We start from the raw sequence: 17,246 nt of genomic DNA on the forward strand, positions 1-17,246 counted from the left end.
CTCTCTCTCTCTCTCAAAAATAAACATTAAAAAAAAAATTAAAAGGAAGACACCAAAGTCTATGTGATAGATAGTACCAAGCCAGTTACAGCTGTCAGAAGATGCTTTTCTGTTTCTAACCCAAAACCTAAGTGTCATCATTGATGCCTCCTTCTTGTTCACCCCCATACTTAATCAGTTAGAAATTCCTATGGGCTTTATTTGTGAAATGCTTCCAAATTCTCTTCATCTTTCTCCATTTCCCTTGCCCTCATTATAGTCTAAGGAAAAAAAAAGAAAAGAATGAACCTCTTTTGCCTAATGTAATATCCTAGATTAGGTTTAAGTTTTCTTAGTGGCATTTAGAATCCAGTTTTGCCTCCATAAGGTAACACCCTACTTACCTCAATTGGATATAAAACATAGTCTCCTGGGTCATTTCTACAAATGGCCACCTCATTCTTCGCCTGAAAAAATACCCTTTCAGATGATATTATATACACATGTAAATATAAATATATATTTATGAAAAGGGAGTGTTGGGGAGGAAGAATTTTCCCCTGCCCTTCAAGTCCCTCTAGCTGGACTGAATCAAATTGACATGGGACAGATTAACAAGAGAATATCAAACTTAATTTTGTGCATGGGGGGAATCCACATAGATAAGAAATTCCAAACATAGGCAACAAAAGGGGCTTATATGAGGTAAAGAGAGGGGTGGGGGTCAAGGACACAAAGGGGGGGGTCTCCTCAGTGGATCAGTCAGTTAAGTGGCTGACTTCAGCTCATGTCATAAGCTTCCGGTGCCTGAGTTCAAGCCCCACATCAGGCTCTCTGCTGTCAGCACACAGCCTGCTTCAGATCATCTATCCCCCCCTCTCTCTGCCCCTCCAACACTCCCCCTCAAAAATAAAAAAAATAGGGGCACCTGGGTGGCTCAGTCAGTTAAGCGTCTGACTTTGTCTCAGATCATGAATTTGTGATTCCTAGGTTTGAGCCTGAGTGTCTGAGCTGACAGCTCAGAGCCTGGAGTCTGCTTCAGATTCTGTGTGTGTCTCTCTCTCTGTACCTCCCCCACTCATGCGCAATCTGTCTCTCTCAAAAATAAATAAACATTTTACAAAATTTAATAAAATAAAATAAAAATAAACAAATAAACGAAACAAAACAAAAAGGATACAAAGTGAGAGGGAGACCATTAGCAAAAAGGTGTAGGGAGATGTTTCTGGAAAACAAAGGTTCCCTTATTATGTATGTAAGTTTCTTGGTAAAGAAGAATCTCTGTTAATGGCTCTCTTCCTGGTAAAGCAAGCAGTTTAGGGGGTGGTAAAGAGCTTTTCTTAAATCTGTTGGGTTTCGCTCTCTTTTTTTTATTTTTTTTAATATTTATTTTTCACAGAGAAAGACAGAGCATGAGCGGGGAGGGCCAGAGAGAGGGAGACACAGAATCAGAAGTGGGCTCCAGGCTCTGAGCTCTGAGCTGTCAGCACAGAGCCCGACGTGGGGCTGGAACTCACAGACGGGGAGATCATGACCTGAGCCCATGTCGGACACTTAACCGACTGAGCCACCCAGACGCTCTATTTTAACTTAAAATAACATTCATGCAAAAGTGGCTTGTTTTGTGGCATTGACCTCCACAACTGTCATACTCTAAATATCATTGTAAAACCACTGTCCACCTAATTGTATTTCTTGAAAGCCCATCCAAATTCATTCTTTAGTTCATACTTCTATACTAAGTTGTATATCCCTTATCAGGCAATGTACTAGAATTAATAATTTATTAGGTTCTTCCTATTTGCAGGTCGAATATCAGGTCAAGTATTCTTCACAATAACGCCATGAGTTAGATGCTTTTATTACTCCCCATTTTACAGATAAGAACATTGAGGCAAGTTACGGTTCCCAGTTTCCTTATGTATAAGTGAAGGAGTTCAACCCCACGTCAACCTTAGACACTGACGTAACATGCTAGGCTTTGCTCCATCTGTTTGAATTCCCTGGCAGAAAGCCCTGTGTCTCTGTGAGACACAGACTCCTTGGGACTTCAGACCCTAGAAGCAAAAGACTGAGGATTATTGTGCATCGTCTTCTACAGTAGACTGGGAAGAGCGGGTACAGAATTTGATGGTGGCTGCTGAGAGCATCTCTTCTTTTCAGTGACAATCCAGGCCTGCCTCTTTGAAGTGACTTTCAGTCAATCTCTCATGCAGTTGCTGGGTCAGACATACAGACATTTAGACAATACCCTCCTGACTCTTCTCCTGGTGGCTCATCTTATCTGTCGTCTTTAAGAACAAAACCAGTATTTTCTGGTTATAAAACTAACACAGACTCTAGTAGAAAATGAGTGGAGGTGGTGATAAAAATATAGAGAGCCAAAAAATAAAAATAAAAAGCCTTAGTACCATCTCACAGGGAGCTCCATTATATGAATATCCTCCGAGTCTTTTTTCTTTTTTAATTTTGTTGTTTTTAAATTTTATTTTAGAGACAGAGAGATCGTGCAAGTAGGGAGAGGGGCAGAGGGAGACAGAGAAAGAGAGAGAGAGAGAGAGAGAGAGAGAGAGAGAATCCCAAGCAGACTTCACACTCAGTGCAGAGCCCAGCGTGGGGCTTGATCCCAAGACTCTGGGATCATGACCTGAGCCAAAATCAAGAGTCTGACTCTCGACTGATTCACCCAGGCCCACCTCTAGTCTTTTTTCTTATTTGTGTGCATGTGTACACAGAAGCTGTCTTGCTCATTTATAGACTCCAAACAGTTATTTCTTATTGCCCTTTCTTGAGGCATTCACAATTACCAGAACATTTCATTTACGAGAGCAGAAAAGCCCTGATAGCAATGGAATGCCTAGAAGACCTCCACACCCCACACATCCCTTTCCCTGCCCTTGGTAGGCTGAACACTCCAAAACCCACCCACGATCACGTGCTCTCTGCTTGTTTTCTTACAGGTACCCCCCTGAACCTCTTTCTATAAAACTCTAGGTATCCATCTTGCAATTGGAAAGGTCAGGTGTTAAGGCTTGAGTCTTCTACCTCTGCCAAAATAAATTTCTCTCTCTTTTCCAGATCCTTGACTTTTGAGTGATCAGCTTTCCTTGCAATGAGTTTATCAGAGTTTGTTTAGCAACAGTGTTGGCAAACCCAAGCGGCAGCTATGCTTTTGATTTGTCCAGCCCCCTTGGGATTTCCCGGGACAGAGCAGTTGTCTGAGCAGCTCGCCAGAGCTCACCTGTTCATTTCCTGAGTCAGTGGCTATGACAGATCATTCAGTAACATGTGCACACACATACCTGTGTGCTAGTGAATAACACACACACACAAACTCCACATTTTCTCATTTTACTCTCATAACAGGGCCACAGGTACATGTATGATTCTATATAAAGGTGATAAAACTAAAGCTTAGAGAGGATAAATAATTTGTCTACATAATTAATCACAGTAGTTAATAGAACTTAGCAAGAAACAACCTTCATAGGATATTAATACAAAAGTATTAAGCTTCATCCCTTCTGGAAGAAAAGATACCAAACCAAACTTGATGGCAATGACCCATGAGGGGTGGGGTTATCAGAACTTGCACTTTGTGGGTGTAAATTTTAAGCTTTTATTTTTTCCAAGGAATATGTGTTACTTTGTAGTCAGACAAAGGATACATGGTTTTGGTTTTTACTTAAGATTTTTTAAATGTTATTTAATTTTAAAAAAATTTTAATGTTTATTTATTTTTGAGACAGAGACAGAGCACGAGCAGGGGAGGGGCAGAGAGAGAGGGAGGCACAGAATCCAAAGCAGGCTCCAGGCTCTGAGCTGTCCACACAGAGCCTGATGCAGGGCTCAAACTCGTGAACTGTGAGATCATGGCTTGAGCCGAAGCCGGATGCTTAACCAACTAGCCACCCAGGCGCCCCAAGGTTTTTTTTTTCATTTTTAAGTAGTCTCTACCCAGTGTGGGGCTCAGACTCACAACCTTGAGATTAAGAGTTGCATGATTCACCCACCAAGCCAGCCAGGTACCCCAGATAAATGTTTTTGAAATAAATATGTTCAATATGACAAGTGCAATGGACTGAATGTTTGTGTTATTCCCTCCACCCCTACCCCCCCACCACCAAATTCATATGTTGAAACATGAACCCCTAATGTAGTGGCATTAGAAGGTGGGGCTTCTGGGAGGTGATTAGGTCATGAGGGTGGAGACTTCATGAATGGGATTAATACTCTTATGAAAGAAACTCCCTTGCCCCTCACATTAGGTGAGGACACAGCAAAAAGATGGCCATCTATGAACTAGGAAATGGGTTGTGTGAAAAATCAGTAATGGGAAACCACACCAAAAAATGAAGTCGGGGGGTTTTGGCAGGGGGAGCTCTCATGCCCTACTACTTGTAGTCCATTGCAAACCCAACAGGAAAAGCCAGACTTGATCTTGCAGGTGGATACTACTCTACTATTCCAGCCCAGGAAGAGATGCTTTCCTCATCAGGCAACAGCTCAGCCAACGAAAAGCCACCATACTTCGAACTCCCAGTTTACTCCAATGGACTTTTAGTTTGTAACATCCTCCACGACATATCCCTTTTCTCCTTAAAAAGGGACTTTTTGTTCCCTGGACTTGCCTATGGTTTGGCTGCAGCTTTTTTCACCCAAATTGCAATTTTCTTTTATTCCTGAATAAACGCATCATCTTTTGGAGGTAAAATAACTGGAACTTTTTACTTTATCTTATTTTTAAAGTTTATTTATTTATTTTGAGAGAGAGTGTGTGTGTGAGCAGGGGAGGGGCAGAGAGAGAAGAAGAGAGACAATCCTAAGCAGGCTCTGTGCTGTCAGCATAGAGCCTGACGTGGGGCTTGAACTCACAAACCATAAGATCATGACCTGAGCTGAAACAAAGAGACACTTAACCAACTGAGCCACCCAGCCACCAAAGGGTGCCTTCTCAAAAGCAGCATTTGTTCATAAATGTTCAGATCATAAAAGTATTGATATATTTTGACTACAGGTATGAAAAAAATGTGTGCAGGAGTGCCTGGGTGGCTCAGTCAGTTAAGCGTCTGACTCTTGATTTCAGCTTGGGTCATGGTCCCAGGGTCAGGGATTGAACCCTGTGTCAGGCTCTCCTGCTTGGGATTCTCTCTCTCCCCCTCTGCCACTCTTCCCGACTTGTGTACACTCTCTCTCTAAAATTAAAAAATAAAAAAGTTCATATGAGGATAATAAGGGGATATGATATGTAAATAGGAAATACTGTATTAGGTCATGGGAGTTTTTCATGATTATTTTAAATCAAATCCCAGAGTCATATTTTATCTGTGAATGTTTTAGTGTTTATCTCTAACAAATGCTTAAAAAAGAAAGAAAAGTAACCAAATGCTATTATCACACGTAACAAAAGTAATAATTCTTTAAAAACACCCATGGCACATGGGTGGCTCAGTTGGTTAAGTGTCCAACTCTTGATTTTGGTTCAGGTCATGATCTCGGAGTTGGTGAGTTCAAGCCCCACATTGGACTCTGTGATGACAGTGTGGAGCCTGCTTGAGATTCTCTCTTTCTCCCTCTCTCTCTGCCCCTCCCCTGCTCTCACTCTTTCTTTCAAAATAAATACATGAATTTTTAAAATATATATAAAAAATAAAATCACCTAATCTGTAATCACATTTTCCCAAGTGTCTCTAAATGTCTTTTTATAGATGGCATAATGATTCAACACTGCATTAGGTTTCCTTGTCTCTTGAGTCTCCTTTAGTCTAGGTCCCCTGTCCACTTTTTTCCTTGTTTATTATTAGTTGACTAACTGGGTCATCTTGACATTGGCATGGTCATGGTGAGCACTGATCGTGGTGATGAGGCACCTACACGTGGCTTCTCAGGTCAACATCAACAAGAGAGCCTGGGGCAGAAGAGAAGGGGCAAGACAGATAACATCACTTGCTTGGTAAGCACAGTCCCAGTGGGTGGCAGCTTCCTCCCATAAGCAAGTAGGACTTTGCAGAAAGTGGGATATTGGTACCACTATGACCCTGCAGCCTCCATGAACCTTGCTGGAACCGCCTAGCCAGTCTTCCTGCTCTACTCTAGCTCCTCCAGCCTGTTAACCATAGCACAGACAGAGATATTTGTCCACTGTGCAATCCTGATGTGTTCCTCCCCTGCCCTAAACCCTTCCATGACTCCCTATTACTCTCGGGTGAAGGTCTAGCCTCCTTACCAGACTCCTATTCCTTCAGGATCCCTCCCCTGCCTATCTCCCAGCTTCATCTCTTCCCACTCCCTACCTGATGTCTGCAGCCAGCAGTTTGGATTTTCCTGTTTTCCATTGAATTTCTCTGTTCCTCCCTCTCACCTCCAAATTTTTGCATACATTTGTCCTTTTCTCGAATAACAACTGCCATCTTTTGCATGCAAACAGACCTTTCCAGTATAGGAAGTGTTTGTGGTGTTTTTGGAGCCAGAAGGGGAGTTACTGTAGATTGCAGGCAATGACAAGCGCTCCCACTCTAAACTCTTGGAGCACCTTGTAGAATGGATTCTGGCAAGAGTAGGCTTGAAATTAGGGATTCTCACACGGCTCTTTGGAGTTAATGTCAATGAAAATACCCACGAAATTCCTTGGTTTCTTCGGTGCCCATTACTGGGGCAGAATAAATGGGCAATTAGTCTGAGAAATGAAATACCTTCCTTGTTTCCACATTGTTCCAAGAAACAATGGAAGGGCTACTGTACAAATTCTTAGCTACTCATTAAACTTGGTTTTCACAGTCCTCACATGTGTTTTAAAAAATCCGAAACTTTATTAATGAAGTTTTACCCAGAGATGTTTTACCTGCATAACACGGTGATGTGGTCTATAATTTGTTTTTTTTTTTTTAGTTTATTTATTTATTTTGAGAGAGAGACAGAGACAGCATGAGTGGGGAAGGGTCAGAGAGAGAGAGAGGGAGAGAGAAGAGAGAGAGAATCCCAAGCAGGCTCCATGCTGCCAGCAAAGAGCCCGATGCCGGGCTCCAACCCACGAGGCCGTGAGATCACGACCTGAGCCGAAACTAAGAGTTGGATGCTTAACCAACTGAGCCATCTTGGTGCCCCTACAATTTTTTTTTTAATATTTATTTTATTTTGGAGACAGAGACAGAGTATGAGCGGGGGAGGGGCAGAGAGAGAGACACACACAGAATCTGAAGCAGGCCCCAGGCTCTGAGCTGTCCGCACAGAGCCGGACGCGGGGCTCGAACTCGTCAACTGCAAAATCATGACCTGAGCCAAAGTTGGACGCTCAACTGACTGAGCCACCTAGTGGCTTAGAACCATTGATCTGTACACTTTAGACAGTTGAACCTTATGGTATATACACAACTTAAAAAAAAAAACAACAAATCTGGTAGAAAGTTATGGTAGAGTAACTAACTTTGACCAACACAATATTCTTGGTGGTTTCTGACACCTTCCTAAAGGAACCCAATAGCCACGCATGGGCAAGTTGGCTTAGATCTGTGTGCAATACAAACCATCTAGCTTGTTAGTGTTGTGGGCCATTTTTTCCTTCTACTTCTTCCTATTTTTTTTTTTGATGAATTAAAAACAATTTTTTTTAATGTTTATTTTTGAAAGAGAGACAGAGATAGAGTGGAAGTGGGGGAGGGACAGAGGGAGAGGAGAGAAGGTGACATAGAATCTGAAGTAGTCTCCAGGCTCTGAACTGTCAGCACAGAACTCTACACAGGGCTCAGACCCATGGGCCATGAGATCATGACCTGAGCCGAAGTCAGATACTTAACCCACTGAGCCACCCAGACGTCCTCCCCAGTTTTTTTTTTTTTTTTTTTTTTTTTTTTTTTTTTTTTTTTTTTTAAATTTTTATTTTTTTTTTTTTTCAACGTTTATTTTATTTTTGGGACAGAGAGAGACAGAGCATGAATGGGGGAGGCGCAGAGAGAGAGAGGGAGACACAGAATCGGAAACAGGCTCCAGGCTCTGAGCCATCAGCCCAGAGCCTGATGCGGGACTCGAACTCACGGACCGCGAGATCGTGACCTGGCTGAAGTCGGACGCTTAACCGACTGCGCCACCCAGGCGCCCCCTCCCCAGTTTTTTTTAATTCCCCAGGACTGTAATACTGGGAGGGGGGGCAGGCACCTTCCAGAGAGGGTGCCCCCACCCCCTCCCAGCCACCTTTCATACTGGCCACCCCATTCTTTTTCTAGCATATTCTAGGGAGATTCTAGTGATGTGTGCCATTTTTCCCCTAACATATGCTAGGGGGGTTGGCACTACTGTGAGTAAGAGATACATAGGGGTTTAGTGAGCTTTCTTCCACTTCTCCAAAAATTTGAAACTAAGAAAGCCAGACAAAATAGGAAATATTATCATAATGATAAAAGCACACACATATACAAAAACAGCATAGACAGAAGTGATGGCTTCTCAACCAACGTTTGCAGTATAAATGGTGGTCAGGAGCACATTTTGTTTCTTTTTTTAAATTGTGGTAAAATATACATTACATGGGGTGCCTGGCTGGCTCAGTTGGTAGAGCATGTGACTCTTGATCTCAGGGTTATAAGTTCAAGTCCCACATTGGGTGTAGAAATTACTTAAAAATAAAATCTTCAGGGGCACCTGGATGGCTCAGTCAGTTAAGCATCTGACTCTTGGTTTTGGCTCAGGTCACAATCTCACAGCTTTGTGAGTTCAAGCTCTGTATTGGGCTCTGTGCTGGCAGCGTGGAGCCTGCTTGGGATTCTGTCTGTCTCTCTCTCTCTCTCTTTCTCTGACCCTCCCCCTCTCAAAATAAATAAACTTAGGGAAAAAAAAGGGGGTCAACTGTACTTCTCTTCCTAACCTAGCTGCCTCTCTCTCAATACCATCTCTGCCCCTCCCCTACTTCCCCCCACCAACCCCAGTGCAGTAGATTCTCCTTCATTTGTATGCCATGTCTCCTGCTTACCTATCTGGAAACACCAAATGTCTTCAGGAAGCTTCCACGAATCTGCCCCTAACTCCCCCACTGAGGCCAAAGGCCCTTCCTCTCTGCTCCCATCTCATTCTGTGCTTCTAGTAATATTTGCTGAGTGCAGTGTCCAGCTTTGTGCTAAGTACTTTATGTGCACTATTTATATACTCCTCGCTTCTGATGTCCTTTATATTCTCCTCACTTCTGTTGTCCTATACATGTGTCCTCATTGTTGAGGGTGGTGCTATGGCTTTCCATGTTTTACAGATTAGAAACTCAGACAACAGTTCAAGGTCACACAGAAGAGGAAGCACCAGATGTGAAACCCAGTTCAGTCTGATTTTGTGAAATCTGCAGTATCACAAATGTAATTCATAACTTGATTTCTTCTTTCCTTAGTCCACTAGGTGGACTCTCTTTTTTCTTTTTTTTAACCTTACTGCTCTCACATCATCTCCTCTGCAGAGCCCATCCTGCGTCTCCCCTTACCCCAGCTGAGTTAGGTGTTTCTTGCTTGATGCTTCCATGGTCTCTGCAGTCCCAGGGAAATATCCTGTTAAAATCTCAATTCCAGCTTCTCTCTTGAAAAAAGTCAAGAGACTTGTCAACACAGTGTCTGAATCTCTCCATGGCAACAATTACCAGGGTTGAGTTGTGTCTCCCCTTCCTCCCCGGCTTTGAGATGGGGCATTTCCTTGAAGACCTCATCCCTCCCTAATACCCACCCTCCCCTCTCTCCCCCTGTCATCCATGTGTTTGTTTTCTGCCTGAAGCCCAGAGTACCCCTCAGTACTCTGATGATTTGTTTCTTGTTTTCTTTTTTTAATTTTTAAAAAATGTTTATTTATGAGAGAGAGAGAGAGAGAGAGAGAGACAGAGAGAGACAGAGAGAGAATGAGTGGGGGAGGGCCAGAGAGAGAGGGACATACAGAATCTAAAGCAGGCTCCAGGCTCCGAGCTGTTAGCACAGAGCCTGACGCGGGGCTTGAACTCACGAACTGTGAGATCATGATCTGAGCCGAAGTTGGACATTAACCGACTGAGCCACCCAGGAGCCCCTGATGATTCATTTCTGATGATTCTTCTGCCTCCTGACTGTGACCCCGAGAAAGGACAAGATGGTGTGTTGTATTTTTTTTATCTGGCCACCTCTGATACATTCTACAAGTGACAGAACCAGAAGAATTCTTTGTCAAAGTAAAGCTTTACCTGCAAGTCAGGCACAGGCTCTGTCACCTGCTATTGAACACCCTAGGAGGCCTGACTGCTATCTTGACTCAGAGCAGCATCTTTCTCTTTGCTTGGTGGCAGCCACAGAGATGGGAAAAAGCCCTTCAGCAATGGAGGCACCTTCCTCTCTGCTTTTGGATTATTTGTTATAGAATTCCCTCTGCTCTGATGCGAATGCCCTTGGCTCTTGCGCAGAAAAAAAGTTAACATAGCAGTCCTGAGATTGCGTATCCTTAGAAAGGCCTGCTGACAAGGTTGGCCCTTGGCTGGGAATTTGGATTTGGGGAGAGTTTAGTTATTCCTAGGATTGATAAGACTGGCCCACGGTACCTAAATTGTAGAAACAATGTAGTTTATGCTGACTACGTGTTTTTCCTTCTGGGAGTCTAGAATTCTGGCACATGCTAGGCAATCAGTGCTCATATGACCAGTGCTCAAGAAACAGCCTGGGTCCTGAGTCTCTAATGAGCTTCCCTTGCAGATGACATTTTCACAGAGGTTGTCATAGCTTGTTGCTGGCGGAATGAGCGTGCCCTGTGGGACTTCCTGGGAGAGGACCCCTAAAAGCCTGTGCCTGGTTGCCATTGGACTTCATCCCATGTGCCTTTTCCCTTTGTTGAGTTGGCTTTTGATCCTTTCATTATAATACATCGTAGCCATGAGTAGGACGATATACCAAGTCCTGTGAGATTTCCTAGAAGTCATTCAACCAGGGGATGGGGCTTGGGGACACATGATACAGCTTCTCTCTGCCTGTCTGGACTCTACTCCCCCTCTTCCCTGAAACCTTCTTACCTGAGAGCGATCCCTCCCTATGCCCAGTGAAGCTGTATGTGCAGGCCTTGGAAATAGGGACTTGGGTCAAGTCCTGCTTCTGTTTGGCATGGGCCCTGGTTAATGGCCCCTGGTGTGCAAATTGTTTAATCTTCTTGGCTGGTGCTTAATCTGGTGGGTTCAGCCTCCCTAAGAGCACAGGCTGAGGTAGACTTGGGTTTGAATCCTAGCTCTTGACTCTTATATTCTGGGAGCTTGTTTCTTCGTCTGTGAAATGAGTTGAATTGGGTGTAACTTGATGGATTCATGCAAAATATTACACATAGTAACTATGGAGCAAATGGGAACTTTTTTTTTTTTTTTTTACTGATTTTTTAAAACTAATCTCTGAACCTAATATGGGGCTCAAACTCATGACCCCAAGATCAAGAGTCACATGCTCTACTGACTGAGCCAACCAGTCTCCCCAGCAAATGGGAACTTTTATTATTGTTTTGATTATTGGTATAATCCCCAAATAGACAGGAAGCATCTGTTTATGCATTTCTTCCAGGGCTGAACATTCTCTTGCACAAAGTAGGTGCTTGAAACTCTGCTGAAGGGGTATTGTTTACTCTGATGCGAAAAGATATGACTTTGTTGCCAAATAATAAAAGTAGTCATTATAATTTTATTTTAATTAATTAATTAATTGGGGCGCCTGGGTGGCTCAGTCAGTTAAGCGTCCGACTTCAGCTCAGGTCACGATCTCGCGGTCCGTGAGTTCGAGCCCTGTGTCGGGCTCTGGGCTGATGGCTCAGAGCCTGGAGCCTGCTTCCGATTCTGTGTCTCCCTCTCTCTCTGCCCCTCCCCCGTTCATGCTTTGTTTCTCTCTGTCTCAAAACTAAATAAAACGTTAAAAAATTTTTTTAAATTAATTAATTAATTTTTGTTTAATTTTGAGAGAAAGAGAGACAGAGTGAAAGCTGGGGAGGGCCAGAGAGAGAGGGAGACACAGAATCTGAAGCAAGCTCCAGGCTCTGAGCTGTCAGCACAGAGCCCAACATGGGGTTTGAACTCATGGACTGTGAGATCATGAACCTGAGCCAAAGTCAGTCACCTAACTGACTGAGCCACTTAGGTGCCCCAGTAGTTATTATAATTTTAAAAGTCACATTTGAGTGCTTCCCATATGCGATGCACCGGGCTAAACAATTTGTTTAGATAATTTATTTCATTTGATCTTTACAACAATCCTGTGAAATAGGTATTATTATCACCATTTTAAAGATAGGAAATGAAGCTTAGCGTAATTGTGGACTCAAGCAAATGGGTGGCAGAGCTAGGATTCAAACCCAGGTGTATCAGACAGGTCAGATCCCATAACAAAATACCTCAGACTGGGTGACTTAAACAATAGAAGTTAATTTTCTCACGGTCTGGAGGCTGGAAATCCAAGATCAAGGTGCCAGCATGGTTAGTTTCTATTTCTGGTGAGGAGTCTGTTCCTGGCTGCCTTCTCTCTGGCTTTCTCACAAGACTTTTCCCTAGTACATGAGTGTAGGGAGAAAGTATCTTTTCTCATAAGGACATGAATCCTGTCTGATGACAGCCTTACCCTTATGACCTCATTTAACCTTAATGCCTTGGAGGTACCATCTCTGAGTATAGCCACACTGGGGGTTAGGGCTTCACCATGTAAATTTTTGGGGGGACCCATCCAATCCACAAGACTGGGCCTGTCTGAACAGCAGAGTTGGAGAAGAAATAATCACAAATTAATCAAAACCTCTTATTGTTCTGATAAATTTTTTCTATATTGGGAATAATGTGGGGAGGGAGGTGAGTGCTTAATTTGTTTCACTTGGTACCTGGCTGGCTCAGTCTGAAGAATATGTGACTCCTGATCTTGGGGTTGTGAGTTCCAGCTCCACATTGGATGTAGAGATTACTTAACTTAAAAAAAAAAAAAAAAAAAAAGAGGGGTGCCTGGGTGGCTCAGTTAGTTAAGCATCTGACTTTGGCTCAGGTCATTATCTCGTGGTCCGTGAGTTGGAGCCCCCCTTCAGGCTCTGTGCTGACAGCTCAGAGCCTGGATGGAACCTGCTTCAGATTCTGTCTCCTTCTCTCAGCCCCTCCCCCGCTTGCACTCTATCTCTCTCTTTCTCAAATATAAACAAACATTAAAAAAATTAAAAAAAAAAACCCTTTAATCCAAATAGGGCTACTAACGTTGCAGATGCCAGGAAGTATACTTCCCCATAAGGGCTTTGTCAGGGAATACGTGCAAAGGTTCCTGGATTTAGAAGTCCCACTAAACTTAGACTTTATACTAACAGGGAAAGAATTTGAAAGAGTGAAGGAAAAACAAAAAAAAGTAATCCCAGACTCAGAAATAATTTTTTTTTTTTATCCCTTAAATCAGAAGTAATTTGCCGGGAGGCATAGTGAGCTTCCCAGCTAATGGCAACAGGTAGGGGAAAAGTTTCTTTGAAATTCCTCCAAAGATGTTTATCTGATCTCTTTTTGTGGTCAGATTGTGTTGGTTCTGGTCATTGTTCTGAAGGAGGAATGAAGATTGTCTGCAGAAGTACTTCAAGCACTGCTTTCATCTCCTATTCCTTTGCAGAAGCACCCAATTTAATCAGGACATTTGCTTGCATTGTAATTGTTTACTTAAAGACTCCCTGTGTGTTTTTAGACAAATAACTCATTCTCCTCGTAAAATGTGAGAGAGTTGGTGATTGTGCTGATATTCCTAAATACCATTAAGCCAGACAGCTGCTGTGGTTAATTTGCCTTCAGAAGATCCATAAATCCTAAAATGTTAACAAACTCAGTATAACAGGATTAGGATTCATGAGATGTAAATTCCTTAGACAAGGATGAGGGAGGATGCAAAGGAGTCACAGTTTAAAAAAAATTTTTTTTAAATTCTTTTAATGTTTATTTATCTTTGAGAGACAGAGCATGAGTGGGGGAGGAGCAGAGAGAGAGGGGGACACAGAATCTGAAGCAGGCTCCAGGCTCTGAGCTGTCGGCACAGAGCCTGATGCAGGGCTCGAACTCATGAATCCAAAGATCATGACCTGAGCTGAAGTCGGACACTCAACTGACTGAGCCACCCAGGTGCCCCAAAGAGCCGCAGTTTTAAGCTCTAGGAGTTAAACCTTGGTTCTCACTTTTCAATTATAAACAAATAATTCTCTCCAAGAGTTGTCATTTCTTCAGATTCCTTCCTTCCTTCCTCCCCTCCCTTCCCCTCCTCTCCTTTCCTTTCTTTCAAGTTTATTGATTTTTTAGTAATCTCTACACCCAATGTGGGCCTCAAACTCACAACTCTTGAGATTGAGTCACATGTCCCTCCGACAGAGCCAGCCAGGCACCCATCTTGGAATTTCTTTCTGTTTATTTATTATTATTTTTATTTGAGAGAGAGAGAGAGAGAGAACACCAGTGGGGGACAAGGGCAGAGGGAAAGAGAGAAAATCTTAAGCAGGCGCCAGGCTCGGTGCAGAGCCCGATGTGGGGCTTGATCCCATGACCCTGGGATCATGACCTGAGCCAAAATCAAAAGTTGGATGCTTAAATGACTGAGCCACCCATTCAGTTCTTGGAATTTTTTAAGCAGAATTTTCTATTTTAATCTTCCTTAATCCAGAGACTTAAAAAAAGGGGGGACATTTTTTTCCTTCTAGAAATGAATCAAGAACTTAATCTGAATTTCCAAGGATCCAAAAGAGTAAGCAGGTGTTGTTCTTCGGGTGGATCAGAGGAGTGGGGGAATAGAAAAGAGAGTGTCAACTGTCCAGAAAGAAATTAAAACTGCTCCAACCCCACCAAGGTGAAGCTGGAAATGGGGTTGGTGTTAAATACCAGACTAACTGGTAATAAATGTTATCTACATTCTGAAATGTAGGCCTGAGAGATTCTTAGGCAGTTCTGCATGGTTACCAAACTGAATGCAGTTTGTGGTAACAAGGGCACTACTAATTAGAAAGAAGATGTGGTTCTAGGGTGGACGTTGGGAAAGCCTGGACCAAATCTAGTCCCCTGCCTGTTTTGTAGACCAAAAGCTACAATGACAGAGTTGAGTAGTTACAACAGAGGCAGTATGGGCCACAGGGCCTAAAGTATTTGCTATCTGGCCCTTTGTAGTAAAAACCTGCCAACCCCTTCTCCAGGGCCTCAAGCTGGCCACATCCCCACTTCCTCACTTACTTGCCTAGAGGGGGAGCATGCTGTATTAAGTATCACACAAAGAATGGACCACCCAAGCTCTGGCTACACTGTTTCCTCTCATGACAAACTTTGACATCCCGTGATGTTTGAGCCCCGGGTTTAACTAAGATGCTATAAGCGGTCAAAGCATCTCTAGTCTCAATTAGCAGAAGCCAGAAAAGAAATATATAAGAACTTTATTTTTAAAACTTTTAAACTTGTAATCATTAGAGAGGTATCTTCTTTAACTTGATCTTTTCTTCTACATTTGAAAAGTATCTCATCTTTGTTAAAATTTCCTTGGCTTTTTCAAAATCATCTGAAATAAACAGAGACATTAACGTGAGGCTTCATTTCAAACAAGAATAAACCAACTCTGTTGACCAAGGTAGCCAGTCTGACTTACAGATAAAATTTAAAAATGAAAACTGAACTATCTGTATTTGTGTCTATGTATTTATCATATATATATATATATATATATACATATACATACATATATACATATTCATATATGTATATATATGAGTGATATTTCTCTATCTCCAGATGGGATTACCAAATTAATTTATAAAATCCCTTAAAGGGGTTGTATCTTAATTGGCTTAGAAATAAGTTCTTATGTAAACGAAGTCTTCTAAAACTTCCAGAATTATAGGAGCCAACTCAAATATTTTTCATTGCCACGTAATTTGTATAAATCTTTGGTAAATAAGACTAACTTGATATTGTTGGGTTAATAAAATAGGCATGTTTATAGAGTTGCTAACATTAAATATAATGCAAACATACATTTTCATTCTATTTGGACTTACTGGTCAAATAACCTAATATTATATTTAACTAGATGTTTAAGATTCTAGAGATGGTAAATCTGATATTACTCAAATTAAATCATCCTGACAAACTTTATTTATCCCAACAAAAATTATGTTTTATAATATGCTGCCTAAAAATCATGTCCAAAATCTTCCTGGCAACTTGAAACCTTAGTCTTGCTAAGTAAACTAAGTTAAATAATGGATATTCATGAAATATCTAAATAATTTCTAAATAAGATAAAGTACTAAAACATTTACTATTTTTTTAAATATTTATTTATTTATTTATTTATTATTTAAAAAAAAATTTTTTTAACGTTTATTTATTTTTGAGACAGAGAGAGACAGAGGATGAACGGGGGAGGGTCAGAGAGAGAGGGAGACACAGAATCTGAAACAGGCTCCAGGCTCTGAGCTGTCAGCACAGAGCCCGACTCGGGGCTCAAACTCGCGGACTGCGAGATCATGACCTAAGCCGAAGTCGGACGCTTAACCGACTGAGCCACCCAGGCGCCCCTTAAATGTTTATTTATTGTTTAGAGAGAGAGAGCGGAGGAGGGGCAGAGAGAGGGGGACAGAAGATCCCAAGTGGGCTCTGCGCTGACAGCAGAGAGCCTGATGTGTGGGGCTTGAACTCACCCTGCCTGATGGCATGGGGCTGAGATCGTGACCTGAGCTGAAGAATGATGCTTAACTGTGTGAGCCACACAGGCACTACTAAAACATTTACTATTAAGCAAAAGTTTAAGTTTATACACTTTTTTTTTTTTTAGTTAATTTATTTTAGAGAGAAAGAGGGGAGGGGCAGAATCTAAAGCAGGCTCCCTGGTGTCAGCACAGAGCCCATGCCGGGCTTGAACTCACGAAACCGTGAGATCATGACCTGAGCTGAAATCAAGAGTCGGACGCTTAACTGACTGAGCCACCCAGATACCCCGAAATTTATATATTTTTGCCTATTTATTTACTTATATATATATTTAAATGTTTATTTACTTTGAGAGAGAGAGAGTGTGTGAGCTGGGGTGGGGCAGAGAGAGAGAGGGGGGGAGAGAGAGAATTCCAAGCAGGCTCCATGCTGCCAGTGCAGGGCCCAACTTGGGGCTCAGTCCCATGACCTGAGTGGAAAACAAGAGTTGGATGCTTTACTGACTGAGCCACCTAGGTGTCCATTGGCTATTTATTTTTATATGGTCCAGGTAGGCCAAGGATTTTGAGTCTCTTAATAAACATGTTCTTGCCATATTAAAAAAAAAATGTATTATAGGAAGCAT

At 42.3% G+C, this 17,246-nt stretch overlaps 1 protein-coding gene across 6 annotated transcripts in view; it reads right to left on the reverse strand.

Annotated features, from left to right (window-relative positions):
- Window positions 1-128: 128 nt before the first annotated feature.
- The window catches only part of HSCB (HscB mitochondrial iron-sulfur cluster cochaperone), a 32,471-nt gene continuing 15,353 nt past the window's right edge, over window positions 129-17,246 (reverse strand). For 4 of the 6 annotated variants that reach the window (XM_045459306.1, XM_045459305.1, XM_045459308.1 and 1 more), the window contains one exon: window positions 15,332-15,470. In XM_045459306.1, the coding sequence (XP_045315262.1) occupies window positions 15,379-15,470 (92 nt within the window). In that variant the 3' untranslated portion in view covers window positions 15,332-15,378. Of the gene's footprint in view, window positions 261-383; window positions 447-5,706; window positions 5,888-15,331; window positions 15,471-17,246 lie in introns of those variants that run through there. The other 2 variants (XR_006707830.1, XM_045459307.1) reach the window with 2 other exon arrangements.

Source organism: Leopardus geoffroyi, chromosome D3 (assembly GCF_018350155.1).
Source record: "Leopardus geoffroyi isolate Oge1 chromosome D3, O.geoffroyi_Oge1_pat1.0, whole genome shotgun sequence".
NCBI lineage: Eukaryota > Metazoa > Chordata > Mammalia > Carnivora > Felidae > Leopardus > Leopardus geoffroyi.